At 35.0% G+C, this 19,598-nt stretch overlaps 1 protein-coding gene across 1 annotated transcript in view; it reads left to right on the forward strand.

The window, feature by feature from the left end:
* CNTN5 (contactin 5) overlaps positions 1 to 19,598 on the forward strand; it is a 1,035,741-nt gene that overhangs the window by 225,945 nt on the left and 790,198 nt on the right. The window contains exon 2 of the mRNA XM_077964911.1: positions 2,704 to 2,828. Coding sequence (XP_077821037.1) covers positions 2,774 to 2,828 — 55 coding nt within the window. The 5' untranslated portion in view covers positions 2,704 to 2,773. The remainder of the gene's footprint in view (positions 1 to 2,703; positions 2,829 to 19,598) is intronic.

A 19,598-nucleotide genomic window follows, 5' to 3' on the forward strand; every position in this document is an offset into this window, starting at 1 on the left:
TTTTTTTTTTTGAGACAGAGGCTCTCTGTATCACCCCAGCTGGAGTGCAGTGGCACAATCTCGGCTCACTGCAACCTCTGTCTCCCGGGTTCAAGTGATTCTCATGTCTCAGTCTCTCAAGTAACTGGTATTATAGGCAAGTACCACCACATCTAGCTAATTTTTGTATTTTTAGTAGAGACAAGGTTTCACCATGTTGGCCAGGCTGGTCTCAAACTCCTGACCTCAAGTGATCTGTTTGCCTTGCCTCCCAAAGTACTGGGATTATAGGCATGAACTACGCACCCGCCCAGTTTTTTTTTTTTTTTTTTTTAATCTTTTGCCAAATAATTTATTTCCTAGAGACTTCAGTTTATTCAATAATTATTATCTAAAAAATAATAATTGAATACTTTCTATGGTGGTCATTGTTCTAGATGCTGGTTCTGTAAAGATAAACAAGACAAAAATCCTTGCTTCCGTGGATATGACATTCTAGTAGGAGAAAAAGATAATTAAGATGTAAACAGACTAGTTTAACCTCAGGCACTGATAATTGCTAAGAACAAAAATAAGGCAGAGCAAATGTAAGAAAAATCAGTGACAGGGCTGACAGGAGAGGGCTTGCTATTTTAAGGAGAGTAACCAAGAAAGGCTTCTAGGAAGAACAGTCTGCAATGATTTAAAACTCTAAGGTATGGAAAGAACTGATGTTGGAGAGGTCTAGGCAGAGGACACAGTATGTGCTTGGCATACTTGAGGACCAGCAAGAAAGTCAGTGTTGTGGGAATGGAGTGAGTCTGTTAATTTCTTCAGAGTATTTATCACTGTTTGACACTGACTTATTTATCCATGTGTTCCTTGTCAGTCTTTCCACACTATTCCACTCAAAAATCGGTTCTTTAAGACCAATAACTCCTTGAAATTTTACTGAAGATCCTTCGCTACTGTGTCCAATTTATCCTGCTATCTTCATGAGTCAATTCTCCTTTTGATGACTATCAACCTGTGTATGTGTGTGCACATGAATGTCTGTGGGTTTTCCTTTTGCTGGTCCCAGAAACAGTCCTTAAGGGTTGTAATAACATTTGTATTTGTTTATGAAGAATATTTAGAACAACAGAGGACCTTAGGACATTGTAAATAGACTGGGAAGTACCAGTTTGGGGAGTATGAGACTGAGCACAAGCTCGTCAAAATGAGTTAAGTCAAAGCTATATTACCTTCTCAGAATTCACAATTTCAAAAAAGATCAATTTAATCATGAATTGAAAATTTGCTAACTCAACTGTGCAGTTTTCATGAGTCATAATTGTACTTCTGGCAACCTTAATCTCTCCAGTTATTATATGTGATATGTGGATTTTGTTTTTTTCCTTTCTGCTAAAAACAGTGTATAAATAACCAAGATGTTTTAAATTGTCACAATTAGCTATGAAGTTGTTATTTTGTGCTTCAAATTGTATGTATTTCTGATATTTACTCATAAAATAGAGAAAATGATGAAAAATTCTTTGTTTATGCTTGTTATAAATAAATTAACCATTATTGTCTTAACTTTCTTCTCCATTAGTGATCCCCAAATATAAAGTTAAAATAGACTACCAAGACTTATATTTAAAATTATAAATAAAACGTAACTGACTCCATTCGGGTAGAGGTACTAACAATAAATTCCTTTCTTTGACATAACTAAATTAAATTCTGATCTAGCTAGGGGAAAAATACCTATATATATTTTTCAGATGCTTCCTAAAATATAGAGATAACCTAGACTTCTAATTTGATAAGGAGGGACCAGGTACCAAGAAGGCAATCATTATTCAAACATAATTGACATAATTGACAATTATTTCTCAACTGAATGGCTTTGGGCCAAGAAGAACATAGCTGACACGTGAAAATTCTGGAGGTACTTGTGAATTATAGAAATGTCCAATATGTATTTGTCAAGTTCTTGCAGAAAGTCTAGTGTCAGAATTTTATATTCTTTTCATGTTTATTGTATCATTCAGGGAAAAAAAAAAGGAACCAAATTATATTAATGTGCTACACTGGTTATTGTTATAAAAATGGCATTAGACAAAAACATTAAATATTCATGAAAATTCTTTTTCCCTTAGGTTCCAGCTAGCAAAAGATACTGAAAGAAATGATTCACCAAAGGAGGGAAATATAACACAGTACAGATAATCATAGGAGTTATAAACAAAGGAAGTTGACATTAATAATTAAATGAGAAAAATTTCCTGTGGTGGTTTTGATGAGCTACAGGCACAGTGTGTAAAATTACTTGACCAACTGATCATTAGTTATGTTCTAGACCAAAGGAGTATATATAATGTAACTGGTTTTTCTATTCTATTTTTCTAGTCCAATAATTTGTCTAAGGTAATAAATATAGCTATTATACATTCCCTGTGAGGAAAAATTATTCCCATTAGAACCCGTTGTTTTTACTATTCAAGTAAAAACATTGAAGGGAGTATTCAATGTAGATAAATGTGAAAAGGAGAGTTGATCACATTTACTAAGTACTTGTGTTGTGTATTACATGAATTCTAGCAGAAACTGTATTATTGCTCTTTGGTGAGTATGAATCTGACCTTTGCACTAATAGTTATTTATCATGTTATTAGGAGATTTTTGCATTTGTTTGTATTTGTTTGCTTTTCTGTTTGTTTATTTTCTCTGTTTAAGAAAATTGTTATCTATTTCAAACAGGGAACTCTTTAATGAAGAAACACCAGAGCTGTTAAACCCATTGAGACACAGAAGATTCTAGTGACCGACGATGGCTTCCTCCTGGAAACTAATGCTGTTTCTGTCAGTCACCATGTGTCTTTCCGGTAAAAGTCCTGACTAATTAATTATTTGATTTTCTAAGTATCAAAATAACCAAAATATATCAAGGTCTCCATTACAAAATATCCTCAGGTATTAATTTAAATTTATAAGGCAACAACTCTTAAGCCTCTGTTAGCATTGCAAAATGCTATATACAACTTAATATAATAAGGTACACTATAAATGTTAATGAGTATTTACCTCATTGACATTCATTTACAGTCTAAACCTTCTAGCTTTCAGAAGACTTGAAGGTGTATATATATACACATATATGTGTGTGTATATGTGTGTGTGTGTGTATATGTGTGTATATATCCCACACACATATATACATACATATGTGCGTATATTTATTCATATAATGTTTATGTATATAAATATGTATTTTATAGCAGTTAATTATAAAAGTGTCTCCTGGTCGGGCGCAGTGGCTCAAGCCTGTATCCCAGCACTTTGGGAGGCCGAGATGGGCAGATCACGAGGTCAGGAGTTCGAGACCATCCTGGCTAACATGGTGAAACCCCGTCTCTACTAAAAAAAATACAAAAAACTAGCCGGGCGTGGTGGTGGGCGCCTGTAGTCCCAGCTACTCGGAGGCTAAGGTAGGAGAATGGTGTGAACCCGGGAGGTGGAGCTTGCAGTGAGCTGAGATCCAGCCACTGCACTCCAGTCTGGGCGACAGAGCGAGACTCTGTCTCAAAAAAAAAAAAGTGTCTCCTTACAATACTAAATTTCACCATATAAAACAGAATTTGGTTAGCTTTATTATATATAACATATTGTCTAAAGGAATCTCAAACACAATATATTTTTTCTGATTGTCTCACCTTCTCTGACTTTGTTTTGATTAAACTTATTTTTCTTTTTTTTTTTGTTTTGTTTTGTTTTGTTTTTTGAGACGGAGTCTCGCTCTGTCGCCCAGGCTGGAGTGCAGTGGCGCGATCTCGGCTCACTGCAAGCTCCGCCTCCCGGGTTCCCGCCATTCTCCTGCCTCAGCCTCCTGAGTAGCTGGGACTACAGGCGCCCGCCACCGCGCCCGGCTAATTTTTTGTATTTTTAGTAGAGACGGGGTTTCACCGTGGTCTCGATCTCCTGACCTTGTGATCCGCCCACCTCGGCCTCCCAAAGTGCTGGGATTACAGGCGTGAGCCACCGCGCCTGGCGATTAAACTTATTTTTCTATATCTCGACTCTAAAATGAGATATTTTATTCTGAAGAAGAGTTGACAGTATTCGCAGTAATAATATCATAATGCTGAAAGTTAATATGTCAGAGTTTATTTGTTTTAATTGAAGAATGATTAGAAATTAACTTGTGGTCATAATTTAAGTGCTATGCATGTAACATTTCCAGCTTGATTATATTTAAATCAGTACCTATATTGTGGGCTAAATTTAGATAGTATGTATGATAAGAGAGTCTGAAATAATATGTAACAGCTGATAATTTTAGACTGAAAGCAATGCTTTCATTTTAAACACGTTTTTAATGTGTTAATTATACTAAATATATTTTTAAAGCAATAAAATATTCATTTTGATATATATGGTCATTCAGTACTCTATGCAAATATTGATATATATACATATATATACCATATATACATATATATGAGGATAATACATGTATAAGATATATATTTGTGATCATACATATAGAATACAAAGCTATATAAAGATATAGAACATGCACATTATTCACATATGATCACTCATATTGCCTCAACTTCTATATGGTTATATTACCATGCAACAAAAATATCTAATTGATTATATTAAATTTCTTTATTTCAAAGAACTAAACACATTCTCCTGTCAACTAAATCTTTCCTATATGGTGTAACATGAAGAAAACTGCAGATTATCTAAAGAAAAAGGACTGATAGAAGAACAAACCCAAATAGAAGTAAATATAAACTCTTTTTAGAATCATTTGAGCTATATTTTTAAATTATAATTTTATAATAGTTATTCTTTAGCCTTTATACTGTTACTACTATCCGTAATGTACCAAAAGTATAACTTCAATTATGTGTGATGTATGAATCTTCCTCATAACTGAAAAGGCAATTCTCAATTTACAATCAGATTATGCTCCAAAATGTTATTTGAAATCTAAAAGAATTTCTTTACATACAGAAATAAATGTAGTATTTCAGTTATATAAGTTATGTGTTGAATGTAATATCTGCAGCATAACTGCACTTATCTGAATGCTCTTACAAGATATATAAAAGCCTTTTTATTGCAATACTAGTAATTAAATAACTGCAAAAACAAACAAAAAAAGTATTTATATATTAGCACTATTATATGTTCAACACGTTGCTTACAGAAAAAACAGGTTGAATAAGAGACATTCAAGGAAAAAGGAGACCTCTGTAAAATGTTGGTGGAGACATCTATGATATGAAATGGTGAGATATCTCAAAGGCATTAAGAGTTAAATGAAAACTGTGATTCATCAATATTATGGTTACTTAAAAAAGAAATCAGGAGTCTTCAGATATTTTATTCAGTGTTGGGTTTCTTTTTGTGTGTGTGCAGCATTACTGTCTTTCCTAATGATCTCAGCTGTTTCTCTTTTATCTTCTCAATGTCATTTTCCTCTTGAACTTACAAGCCAACTGATGGAGATGGAGGTAGGGTTGCAAGATGAAATATAAGGACACCCAGTTAAATTTGGATTTCAAAAGATATTTGTGTGTGTGTGTTTTGTTGTTGTTTTGTTTTTAGTTCTGGTATGTTCCATGCAATATTTTATTCCATTTTATCTAGAATTTAAATTTAATGGATATCCAGTGCTTTTATTTATTAATCTGACAATGCTAGAAAGAAAGAAGGTGGCAGTCTATAATAACACTCTGAAGTTTCATTCTCTTTTACTTGTCCAATATTATTTCCTTAAACAATCACTGCAAAAGAGCCATTATACAGTGGTTGTGGAAACAAAAATAAAAGTACTCAGCCTGATATGGGGTCCATGATTGCTAGATTTCCAGCTAATACTGGAATCAAGTTACTATTCTTTTTGTGGAGTAAAGGAAACATTGGAAGACAGAAATAATTAGGCAGAATTTTGATATAAGTGGTATTTCGAATGTTATAGGCAAAGCAGAAAGAAAAGTTGAAAACAAAGGTCATGTATAATTGTTACATGGGATTTGATCTTTAGTCATCATATCTGCAGTTGATGTGGAGCAAATATTCAGTTACTTTTTTAAACAGATGAATTTCTTTTTTGCTGTAGATATCTGTTTAAAGTAAAATTGATTAGGATACTTGAAAGGATCATTTATCAAGAATGATCATGTTCAAAATCTTTCATTTGCCTTCATCCTCATTTTATCATATTATTTTGGAGGTAGAGCCCTTATTCTGCTTTTGTTCCTTGGTTAATGCTTATACTCTATATTGTCCTCACTATTTTGTTATTTAGTATTTTATTATTTCATTTTCACTGGTTATATTTGGTACACTGAGTTAATTACTGTTACAGAAAATGAGGGTCATTGAGCTGCGGATCACGAGCATATTTTACGTTGTTGGTGCTGTTTGAACCAAAAAGGCTAACTGAAGAAGTAAAAGAATACCATGACTGTATTCCATATTTGCTTTATTTATTCATTTTTTGAAAATCTATGGATTATCTCGGGTGTGTCTAAGAAACAGAAAATAACTCTTACATAACTTTATGTTTGAAAACTCACTACAGGTAGTCATAAAAGCTTGGCAACTTTCACAAGGACATGCAACCTTATATTAAAAATGAATTCACAATTAAAACAACAATGATATATTGCTACACAAATCAAAATGGCTAAAATCCAAATAAATAAAAATTAATTAAAAAATACCAAATTCTGGTGAAGATACAAATTGATGGGAACTCTCATTGACAGTGAGATTTCAACATGGTATAGCCATTTTGGAAGGCAGTTTTGCAGTTTCTTACAGAGCTAAATACAGTTTCGTCATATGATCAAACAGTAGGTCTCCTAGGCATTTACCTAACTGATTTGAAAACTTACGTCCACACAAAAAAATGCCATGTAAGTGTTTACAGGAGATTCATTAATAACAATGCCAAACTGGAAACAACAAATGTCCTTCAATAAGTGAATAAACTATGGAATTCTATACAATGGAATACTATTCAGTGATAAAAAAAAAGAAAAGAATGAATTACCAATATCAAACTACACAAACATAGGAATGGGTTCTATATACAAATGGCTAATTGAAAAAAGATAGTTTGAACAGACTACATGCTATAGATTTCATTTACATAACAACTGGAAAGAGAAAAACCATGGAGACTATAAACAGATCAGTGATTGCCAGGGTCAGGAAGAGGGTTGAATGGGTAAATGAAGCAAAGGACATTTTTTAGGGTGTTGAAACTACTTTGTATGACACTATAATCGTGGATGCAAGACATTACACATTTATCAAAACCAGCTAGAACTTTCCAGGATGGAGTGAACCATAATGTATGCATATTTAAAAAATATATAGTAGTAGGTCAGAGGATCTGAGGACAAAAAGCAGACTATGACAAAGAATCTAACTGTATTATCATTATCATTATTATTATTTTGAAATGGAGTTTTACCCTGTCTTCCAGGCTGGAGTGCAGTGGAGCGATCTCAGCTCACTGCAATCTCCTCCTCCAGCATTCAAGTGATTCTCCTGCCTCAGCCTCCTAAGTAGCTGGGATTACAGACGTGTGCCAGCATGCCCAGCTAATTTTTGTATCTTTAATAGATATGGGGTTTCACCATGTTGGCCAGGCTGGTTCAACCTCCCAACCTCAGGTGATCTGCCTGCCTCGACCTCCAAACTGCTGGGATTACAGACATGAATCACTGCACCTGGCCTGTATTATTAATATGAAGCAACTTCACTTAGGGAAACTAGGGGAAAAACAGACTTAAATAACTTTGGAAATGAGTCTGCAAAACTAAAAGCAAAAGATACTATACTTAAGCACTGTACTCTAGTTAACAACATTTTTTCCCATGTTAGCACTTCTAAAATCCATAAACGTGTATACTGGAACAACTAAGTCCATGGAAGGCAGATGATGGAGGTCAGGTTTCTCACTGTTGGTGTGGGAGATTACGGATAAGCAAGGGAAAAAGTTTAGAACTATACATGTGATAATGGATTAGAATTCGAGACTTCAGTATAAATTAATATTTAGCTTAATATAGATACATATAGTTTTATATATATATACACACACACATAAATGTGTGTGTGTGTGTGTGTGTACTTGCGTAGATATACTAATACCTATTTCACTTATCTTACAGCTGAGAAGGATTAGAAGCTATGTGTCTAAGTAGCAACCAACACACAAAGTGTCAAGATTTCAGTTTCTAAGTTTCTAATACCATTTATACCATTTTCTACTCAAAGGAGCCAGGGCTGTTTAGACAAAAGCCTAATTCTAGGACTGGGCCAAGAAATACAAAAATCATTCTAGAGTATCTTGTAGTGCCAGAAAGTAAGCAAGTGCTAAAACAAACAAACCAAAACAAAAACAAAACCATAATGAATATGAGAATCTGGTGTGTCAAAGAGATGTAGTAGCCAACTGGGATAGTTCCCAATGACTAAAACTGGGACAATTTCAGCAAATAAATAAATAAATAAGTATTGGACTATAATCCAAATAAAATGAATATTCATAAGTCCATATTGATATAGATAAAATATTAGATAAATAATGAATCAGGAAAATTGATAAATCTTTTTGTAGATTAATTTCAAATAATTTATGTAGATACTTCATTCTCAAGGAGGTATGAAATAAATGTCTCTTTTCTTAAATATTCGTTGTGCATAGTGACTTGTTTCCAAAGAGTACAGAATGGGAAATGGGGACCAAAAGATAAGCGATTTTACGGTGGAAAAAGCTGGTAAACGTTTCCTCAGCCAGGTAATAATCAGGATCAATATTAGCAGAGATAAGTCATGTTAATGATATTACCTTTGGTATGCTGAGAATGACAGCTGACCTCTGTGGTTTTCCTCCCCAGAACCTATAATCCCAGTCTAGTCATCAGAGAAATTTGAAGATATGTTTTCTAAGGAGGATTAATTTTTAAAAAAGAAGACTTGACTAGTACTCCTCAAGACTTTCAAAATCATCGAAACTTAGGAAAATTGGGGCAACTTTTGCCCAGAAAAAGGAGACAAAGGAGACATGATAACTAAATGTAATGTAGTATACGGGATAGGATTTCATAAGAGATAAAAGAGCATTACATAAATACTAAGGAAATCTCAGTCAAGTATGTATGTTAGCGATAATGCTCAGGACATTTCACTCCCAAAATATGACGGAGATCAGAGTATACCACTCCAAAATAAGCCTCCTTGGCATACTAGTTATTTCGAGTTGGTTATTTTGAAAAACTGCAGGCACAGGACTGGCTCTGAGAAGTTGCCCTTTTGTAAGAAAAATGCGTGTTTGTATAAGAAATATCTGTTTGTAAGAGTGTTGCTCGCTCTCTCTGCACCAAGAAGAGAAGGACAATTAAGTTACTAGAGACTCATACCCAATAAAGCAGGTATTGATTTAAATCTGCATAGCAAATCTTACCTTTGTTTTTTTTATTTTATTTTTTTATTTTTATTATTTTTATTTATTATTATTATTATACTTTAAGTTCTAGGGTACATGTGCATAACGTGCAGGTTTGTTACATATGTATACTTGTGCCATGTTGCTGTGCTGCACCCATGAACTCGTCAGCACCCATCAACTCGTAGGTGCTTTTCTGTCCACCTTATCTTAGCTGGGCCTTCCTTGAACTCTTTTTTCCTTTCTACTTAAAAGGAATGATATTGAAACCTAAAGTTTAGTTTTATTTTCTTTGAGATCTACTCTAGACATTTACGTATTTCTCTGAGTTATCAGTCATATACAGGGTATATACATGTTAATAAACTTTTTTACTCTTGTTGGTCTGTCTTTTGTTACAGGAAGTCTTAGTTAAGAACTATTAAGTGCACAGAAAAAAAATAAATTATCTTTTCTCCTCTACATTTGTTAAAAATAAAATAGAAATATTGATCTATTAATTGTGATACATGTTCCCTACCACCATAAGATGTTAATAGGAAAAACTGGTTATGAATATATGAGAATTAATTAGACTAAGCATAACATTCTGAATACTTGAACAAAATATTATGAGGGCCTGCAATAAGACTACAGTGAAGAGCATCAACAAGAGTGAAATATTTAAAAGTATATTGGCATTAAAATATATAGGACTTTGTAATTTATTAAATATTTATTGTTAAAGAAAATAGTTTCTTACCTTGCTTATAAGTGTAGATGATCTTGCCATTTACTTGGATTCTGAATAAAATGGGAAGTGCAGATTTAAATCTGGGAAATACTGAGCTCAACAATGTATATGTTGAGCTTTAGATGTCTATAATACCCTTAGGTGAAAAGTATCTAAAATTTAAGGAAGATGACTAAGCTAAAAGTAAATCTGTGATTCATTCTTGCATAGATGACATTTTAAGATATGGGAAAGGAAATAACCACTCAAGAACTATGGATGTAATAATGAGTTTTAAGACAAGGAAGCATGTCTGAGTAGCATGTACTTTTTTAAGGGGAAAGAGGAAGTACAGGCTGAAAAGAATGAAAGGCAAATTATAAATTTTGGGGAATGGCGGGAAAGAGGGAAAGCAAAACATCTCCAGAAAGAAAGTGGTCAGCAGTGGCAATGCATTGGGAAGTTTAAATGCGATTGGTACTAAACTCTTTTGTTTTAATGATAGTAATAGTTACCTTTAATGAAGTAGTAGAAACCCCAGTGTTATGGCAGTGAGTTGTGAATTGGTTAGTAGAAGAGGAAAATTAGACAATTATTGTCAAATCTGTTTTCTGAGAACATAAACCTAGGAAAATGAGAAAGAACGGTAGATACTTTAGAAAAGACAAAAATTTGAGAAGGAATATGTGTCTTTCCATTTGTGGATATGTGTTTTAAGGCTGGAGAAACTGTTTATGGAATTTCAATTCACTTTATGCCCAATGTACATGAAGAATGCATATTGCCTTAGCTAGCTTTTGCAGTATAACAAATCACCCCACAATTTATTCACTTAAAATAAAATAGCATGTATTCTTTCTTACAATTCTGAGGGTTAGCTAGGTGGTTCTTCTGGTCTGGGCAGCCTCAGTTTATCTCTGCAGTACCCGTGACCCACTGGATGGTGCCATTTGCTTTACTCACATTGCTCGTGATTGATGCCTTGTTAGCAAAGGCAATGGGAATGACTTGGTCATGTCTCTGATTATCCAGAAGGCTAGCTCAAGATCTTTGATGTAGTTGTGATTGCAGGACTTTTAGGTACAGGAAGAAACAGGAAAAACACCAATCGACAAGCACTTTTCATGGCTCTATTATATTTGCTAATATTTCACTGGACAAAGCAAATCCCAAGAGCCAAGGTCAGATTCAAGAGATGGTAAAGTAGATTCAATCTCTTCAAGAGAGGAGCTGCAAAAGCACATTATACAGAGAGCACGAAGAGCAGTAAGAAAAATGTGCGCTCATTTTTTACTCTAACACATATTTATATATTTCTGTGACTGTTTTACATGCAAAGGAAGCAATTCTGTTGATTTTTTTAAAGTTGTATTTACTTATTTATTTAGACGGGGTCTTGCTCTGTCACCCAAGCTAGAGTGCAGTGGCACCATCATGGCTCGCTGAAACCTTGAATCCCTGAGATCAAACGATCTTCTGACTTCACCCTCTAAAGTAGCTAGGACTACAAGCATGTGTCACCACATCTGGGTAATTTTTTTATTTTTATTTTTTATTTTGTAGAGACAGGGTCTCACTATGTTGGCTGGTTTTGAACTCCTGGCCTCAAGCGATCCTCCTACCTAGGTCTCCTAAAGTGCTGGGATTACAGGCATGAGCTGCCACACCTGGCCAACAATTCTGTTTATTGCAAAAGTAAAGTACACTAAATATTTCTTTCTATCCTCATTTTCAAATACAGTAGCACTGAAGGAACTGTGACCTAAACTCATTAGCTGAATGTTTACAAAAAAAAATGACAAAAATCTTTAAAACTCAGTAAATTAATTTATTTTTCTTAATGTGAAATTAATTAACTTGAAGAAAATCCAAGCTTTTATCAAGGAATATGTGAAATCATTTGAGGAAATCATAATTACTGTAGCCTATTAATATATATGTGAAAAAAGCATCAACATTTTAATCTCTATTGTGTCAAAATCTGTTATTGTTCTATTTGAAAATTCTTTTTTAGAACACATACATCCCCCAATATGTGCAGAGATAGCAATTGGAAGAAGACAGTATGGTCCAGGATTTATCTACTTTCAATTTGCCAGCAGCTTTCCTGATGGTTTTCGGCTCTTTGTAAATTGCTTTTTATTCGGTCTCCATGTTTAAACAAACTCAACAACAAAAACTAAAATTTTGCATTCCTTTACTCTGTTATGCAGAATTTCTCCAGCCAATAGGTTTTTTAACTATCATATTCTTTTTAGACTATGGTCAGTAATTATTCTAATTTATTTATAAGTATTTAACATTTAAATAGCTACATCACAATAATATTTAGTACAAATAGGTTCCTTTTTATGAGTTATAAATTGTTCTTTATTCATGTGTTGGAACTTAAAGAACAATAACCCAAAATATGATGCTTTGTCGTGCTGAGCACTTTCAACTTGTCTTAAAGGAAACTGGAAGCCCCTAGAAGCTGCCTCATAACCAAGGACTTTCCAATTTTCCCTTGTTTCTCTCCCCTCAAGGGCAGGGAGGGGCTTTCTATGGAAGTGCCCTTATCTGATTGAGGAAATTTCTTCCAAAAGAAATGCAATTGTCCCAAAACCTCCTCCTCAGGAATCCCATCAAATGATCAGGCAATATTAACTAGCAGAGAAGAGAAAAAGACTAAAAGTTGTCACCATGCCCAGATAGACTTTTCATGTATTCTTCCGAGGGTACATTCGAGAGATTACTCGAGAGACTTCGTATACATAATAAGACAACCTTTGTTTTCAGTGAAGATTCACCCCTCACCTTCCCACAATTTGTTGCCATCTGCCCCAGAGCTCAGAGGAACCTTGGCCCTTGCTATTTTCTGTTCCCCATTACCACTTGGTATTCAAAGAGAACCATTTACAAACCATGGTGTGCTCTTTGGGCCCATTCAGTTCTCTAAAAAAATGATTTACTGTTCCTCAAAGTTGCCTGCATTCTCCCATCTCTCTCTTTCCAATGAAGAAGAGAATATACAATTGTGAACCTGATTGGGTTGTTGGGTAATCATTCTCCCATGATTTTCCCCCATGCATGTTAGTAAATTTGTATGCCTTTTCTTCTGTTGTTCTTTCCATTGTCAGTACATTTCAGCCAACCTTCAGACGGCAGAAGGGAAGTTTTCCCTTCATACCTGTAGGTGGAACACAAAACCATGTATGACATCTGTTTAGGTCATACACAGTGGTATAAACAATTAATAATAATAGTGATATCATTGCTTTCAATGAGAGTAGCTTTATGAAGGCAAATAACTATCTGAAATTGTTTTGGCTTGTTAGCATGGCGAAAGAGTTTGGATATTTGTCTTCTGCAAATCTCACGTTGAAATGTAATCCCCCATTTCGGAGGTGAGGTGTAGTGGGAGGTGTTTGGATCATGGGAACAGATCCTTCCTGAATATCTTGGTGCCCTCCTCTTGGTAATGGGTGAGTTCTCACTCTAAGTAACATGAGATCTGGTTGTTTAAAAGAGTGTGGCACCTTCCCCCTCACTATTGCTTGCTCCCGCTCTCACCGTGTAATATACCAGCTCCTCTTTTGCTTTCTGTCATTATTACAAGCCTCCTAAAGCCCTCACCAGAAGCCAAGAGTGTTAGTGCCTGCTTTAACTACAGCCAGCAGAACTGTGAGCCAATTAAGCCTCTCTTCTTTATGAATTATCTAGCTTCAGATATTTCTTTATAGACACGTAAGAAAACGAGCTAACACACATGCACAAGGGTTAGCAGGATCACTTTCATCTCTTTTCCCAGGATGTTTTGTCTTCCTATAAATTTTACTTAATGTCACATTCTTTTTTATTACTTTTATCATTTTTTGGTTGTGTGTTTAGTTAAACTAAAAAATATAGGTAAGAAATGAGATGGAAAGACATGGAGACTAGCAGTGGCCAGCACATTAAAGAGGATTTGCAGAAAAGGGTTATGTATTTGAAGTCATTAATATGAGTCGGACTATTTCCTGACTGGTGTAATAGAGATTTTAATAGAACAACCTAATAGGACACTGAGATCAGGGAAAATAATGCATGGGAGATATGTCATATACAAATATTGTTAGTATTTATTATTAGAGTAGGCTGGAAAGCCATGATCATTAGTTCATTAACTTTCTATCATTTGGTTGGAGGTTTTTGAAAAAGCATTCATTTTGCAGTCCTTAGTACCAGCAAATATTTTTGTCAACATCCTAAATTTACTTATATATTTCTAGCAAAAGTTGTAGACTAAATAAGAATAATATTTAATTAGGTTTATTAAAACTAGGTATATTAATATCTTTTCCCCGACTAAATTTATAAATCTTAGAATCAAAAATAATTTGAGGTTTAGGTAGTCTGTATCTATGCATTTGGGTGAGTAAAGTATTTTTTTCTTCTCAATAGGGATGAGGCTCGGAAAGTTTCCATCTGTCTGTAGATCGTACCTAGTAGAAGAATGATGGGAGAACTGTCTCCTATAGCAATGCTTTTCAACATACCAGACAATATGAAGGTGAGACAAGAGAGGAAATCTAATTCCTGGAGCCACAGTGACCTCCTTCCTAGACCTACATTAATACATATAGTTTCTTTCTTCTGAATCACTTTCAGATGCTTCTAATGTCAGCTGTATTGCTTTAAAAACAACAACAACAAAAGGCATTTTTTCTCTCTACTTTGACCCCATTCTCCTTCATTGAGTTAAATCCATTTTATTGGAAAGGTGACAGTTTGTTCCTTCTGCCAAGACAATGATATACTGTTGAACAGAGAGTGTCTGTCATTGATAAGCTTATACAAATACAGTCCTTCTTGGTGGCAGTGTGGTAAATTGCACAGAACTTTGTCATTGCCAGTTAGTGCTGCCTAAGAACTTACAAAGGAAAATGAAAACAGAAATGTTACAGAAAACAGGTGCCTGCTAATGTAAATTCTGACTTCCCTACTGCAATTGAGAAAGAGAAATGGATTATGGCTCCTCCATGATCAAATTAAAATTATGTATTTGCACACTGTATCTGTCCCTGGGGAAGTTATGATGATAATGGAGACTACCTCTGTGTGGAAACCCAAGTTGACTCTTATCAGCTGTGCACTGGCGGTATTAGACGTGTAATTAATCAGAAGACAATTTAATTTCTCCTTGTCAGTGGGCGGTGGGAACTGGATTACCTGAACTTAGTGAGCTTTGATATTTTTATTTTAAAAGAAAAGAAAATGTTAAAAGGTTTCTATAATTGTCACAAATTCCTGGGGTGATATAAAATTAAACTATCAACTAAAGAGCCAGGTTCAGCATCCTAGAGAAATAAGAGCCTCAGTGTATTGGAGATTAATGAAAAAATTAACTAACTGATTAGATCAGCTAAATATTACTTTTTACATAAGAAAATATTTATTGAAAAATATTTTTCCCCTTGAGTATTGGCTAAGGAGTAAGCAATGTACATCAAAAGTGTTTTGGATTCTAGACAATGACATGGACATTATCTCTTCTTTAAACTGGACTAACGCTTTCTGGCACGATTATTTTCAACAACAATACATCCTTCCTGGTAGAAGATTAATAATACATTGATTTTCTTTATTATTGTAAAGTAATGCTCCAATAATTCATATTGTATCAAGTGTCCATGAGAACTTGTGAATGAATGTTTATATTATCATTTGTTAAGCAGAAATAAATTTGTACCACAATAATACTACTGCAAAATATGCTTGTTTATGGTAAGGATTATTTTATTGCTTAGTATGAGCATCTGGGGAACTGCCTCTATGCAGTCACTTGAATAATTTGTGAGCAAGAAAACAGCTTATGTTCTGTACCTCACCTGTTCAAATTCAGGTCTCTTTGGAATATTAAGTGGAAAGACAATTACATTCATTGAGCACTCAAACAAGCAGACTTAAGTGGGATGCAGAATGCAAGGAAAGATTCCTGATCTCCTTGATATTAAACAAATTTTATAGTTTTATCAGGACCAAAATATGGATTATATATCATATGTAAAACAAAGCATGCATAACTAAGTACAAGAATGAAAGAGATAAATGCCATATATTTTCTGTTTTTTTTAACTCTTGGAGAAAAATCCTATTTTGCTAGCCATTAATAAAGTTAACAATCGACTTTTTGAAACTGTCAACTTTCATATCTGATGATATTTAACATAGATATCAACCAGAAGATTTTTCTTTTCTATTATTTGGAAAAGAATGTTCTCCATTCTAATTTTCGTTGTAGCTTTCACACTGAAATTTGTCAGAGCAGTTAGTTAATTATCAATGAAGTGTTCAGGTTGATGACTAGGCTTATAGTATGGCTTTAACCTCGCTGTGACTCTAGGGTATGCTGGACCATCTGAATGGTCCAGATCAGGGATAAAGATGGTTTTAAGTGATAATTTTTTTTTATTTTTCAGCATTTGAATATTTTGCAATTATGACTTTTTTTCTTTCTTTCTTCTTTTTTCATTATACTTTAAGTTCTAGGGTACATGTGCACAATGTGCAAGTTTGTTACATATATATACATGTATCATGTTGGTGTGCTGCACCCATTAACTCGTCATTTACATTAGGTATATCTCCTAATGCTATCCTTCCCCCCCTCCCCACAGTAGGACCCGGTGTGTGATGATCCCCTTCCTGTGTCCAAGTGATCTCCTTGTTCAATTCCCACCTATGAGTGAGAACATGCGGTGTTTGGTTTTCTGTTCTTGGGATACTTTGCTGAGAATGATGGTTTCCAGCTGCATCCATGTCCCTACAAAGGACACAAACTCATCCTTTTTGATGGCTGCATAGTATTCCATGGTGTATATGTGCCACATTTTCTTAATCCAGTCTGTCACTGATGGACATTTGGGTTGATTCCAAGTCTTTGCTATTGTGAATAGTGCCGCAATAAACATACGTGTGCATGTGTCTTTATAGCAGCATGACTTATAATCCTTTGGGTATATACCCAGTAATGGGATGGCTGGGTCATATGGTACATCTAGTTCTAGATCCTTGAGGAATCGCCATACTGTTTTCCATAATGGTTGAACTAGTTTACAATCCCACCAACAGTGTAAAAGTGTTCCTATTTCTCCACATCCTCTCCAGCACCTGTTGTTTCCTGATTTTTTAATGATCGCCATTCTAACTGGTGTGAGATGGTATCTCATTGTGGTTTTGATTTGCATTTCTCTGATGGCCAGTGATGATGAGCATTTTTTCATGTGTCTGTTGGCTGTATGAATGTCTTCTTTTGAGAAATGTCTGTTCATATCCTTTGCCCACTTTTTGATGGGGTTGTTTGTTTTTTTCTTGTAAATTTGTTTGAGTTCCTTGTAGGTTCCGGATATTAGCCCTTTGTCAGATGAGTAGATTGCAAAAATTTTCTCCCATTCTGTAGGTTGCCTGTTCACACTGTTGGTAGTTTCTTTTGCTGTGCAGAAGCTCTTTAGTTTAATTAGATCCCATTTGTCAATTTTGGCTTTTGTTGCTGTTGCTTTTGGTGTTTTAGATATGAAGTCCTTGCTCATGCCTATGTCCTGAATGGTAGTACTAGGTTTTCTTCTAGGGTTTTTATGGTTTAAGGTCTAACATTTAAGTCTCTAATCCATCTTGAATTAATTTTTGTATAAGGAGTAAGGAAAGGAACCAGTTTCAGCTTTCTACTTATGGCTAGCCAATTTTCCCAGCACCATTTATTAAATAGGGAATCGTTTCCCCATTTCTTGTTTTTCTCAGGTTTGTCAAAAATCAGTCTCTTTGTAAGTCTCTAAGGACTTGCTTTATGAATCTGGGTGCTCCTGTATTGGTGCACATATATTTAGGATAGTTAGCTCTTCTTGTTGAATTGATTCCTTTACCATTATGTAATGGCCTTGTTTGTTTCTTTTGATCTTTGATGTTTTAAAGTCTGTTTTATCAGAGACTAGGATTGCAACCCCTGCTTTTTTTTGTTTTCCATTTGCTTGGTAGATCTTCCTCCATCCCTTTATTTTGAGCCTATATGTGTCTCTGCATGTGAGATGGGTCTCCTGAATACAGCAAACTGATGGGTCTTGACTCTTTATCCAATTTGCCAGTCTGTGTCTTTGAATTGGAGCATTTAGTCCATTTACATTTAAGGTTAATATTGTTATGTGTGAACTTGAGCCTGTCATTATGATATTAGCTGGTTATTTTGCTTGCTAGTTGATTCAGTTTCTTCCTAGCTTTGATGGACTTTACATTTTGACATGTTTTTGCAATGGCTGGTACCTGTTGTTCCTTTCCATGTTTAGTGCTTCCTTCAGGATCTCTTGTAGGGCAGGCCTGGTGGTGACAAAATCTCTCAGCATTTGCTTGTCTGTAAAGGATTTTATTTCTCCTTCACTTATGAAACTTAGTTTGGCTGGATATGAAATTCTGGGTTTAAAATTCTTTTCTTTAAGAATGTTGAATATTGGCCCCCACTCTCTTCTGGCTTGCAGAGTTTCTGCCGAGAGATCTGCTGTTAGTCTGATGGGCTTCCCTTTGTGGGTAACCTGACCTTTCTCTCTGGCTACACTTAACATTTTTTCCTTCATTTCAACTTTGGTGAATCTGACAATTATGTGTCTTGGAGTTGCTCTTCTCGAGGAGTATCTTTTTGGCGTTCTTTGTATTTCCTGAATTTGAATGTTGACCTGCCTTACTAGGTTGGGGAAGTTCTCCTGGATGATATCCTGTAGAGTGTTTTCCAACTTGGTTCTATTTTCCCCATCACTTTCAGGCACACCAATCAGACGTAGATTTGGTCTTTTCACATAATCCCATACTTCTTGGATGCTTTGTTCATTTCTTTTTACTCGTTTTTCTCTACACTTCTCTTCTTGCTTCATTTCATTCATTTGATCTTCAGTCGCTGATACTCTTTCTTCCAGTTGATCAAGTCCGTTCACTTGTGCATTTGTCACATAGTTCTTGTGTCATGGTTTTCATCTCTATCAGTTCTTTTAAGGTCTTCTCTGCATTGATTATTCTAGTTATCCATTCATCCATTCTTTTTTCAAGGTTTTAGTTTCTTTGCACTGGTTACGTAGTTCCTCCTTTAACTCTGAGAAGTTTGATCAACTGAAGACTTCTTCTCTTAACTCGTCAAAGTCATTCTCCGTCCAGCTTTTTTCCATTGCTGGTGATGAGCTGCGTTCATTTGGAGGGGGAGGTGCGCTCTGATTTTTGAATTTCCAGCTTTTCTGCACTGCTTTTTCCCCATCTTTGTGGTTTTATCTGCCTTTGATGGTGACATACTGATGGGGTTTTGGTGTGGGTGTCCTTTCTGTTAGTTAGGTTTCCTTCTAACAGTCAGGACCCTCAGCTGCAGGTCTGTTGGAGTTTGCCTGAGGTCCACTCCAGACCCTGTTTGCCTGGGTATCAGCAGCGGAGGCTGCAGAAGATAGAATCTTGCTGAACAGTGAGTGTTGCTCT

The sequence above is a fragment of the Macaca mulatta genome, chromosome 14 (assembly GCF_049350105.2).
Source record: "Macaca mulatta isolate MMU2019108-1 chromosome 14, T2T-MMU8v2.0, whole genome shotgun sequence".
Lineage (NCBI taxonomy): Eukaryota > Metazoa > Chordata > Mammalia > Primates > Cercopithecidae > Macaca > Macaca mulatta.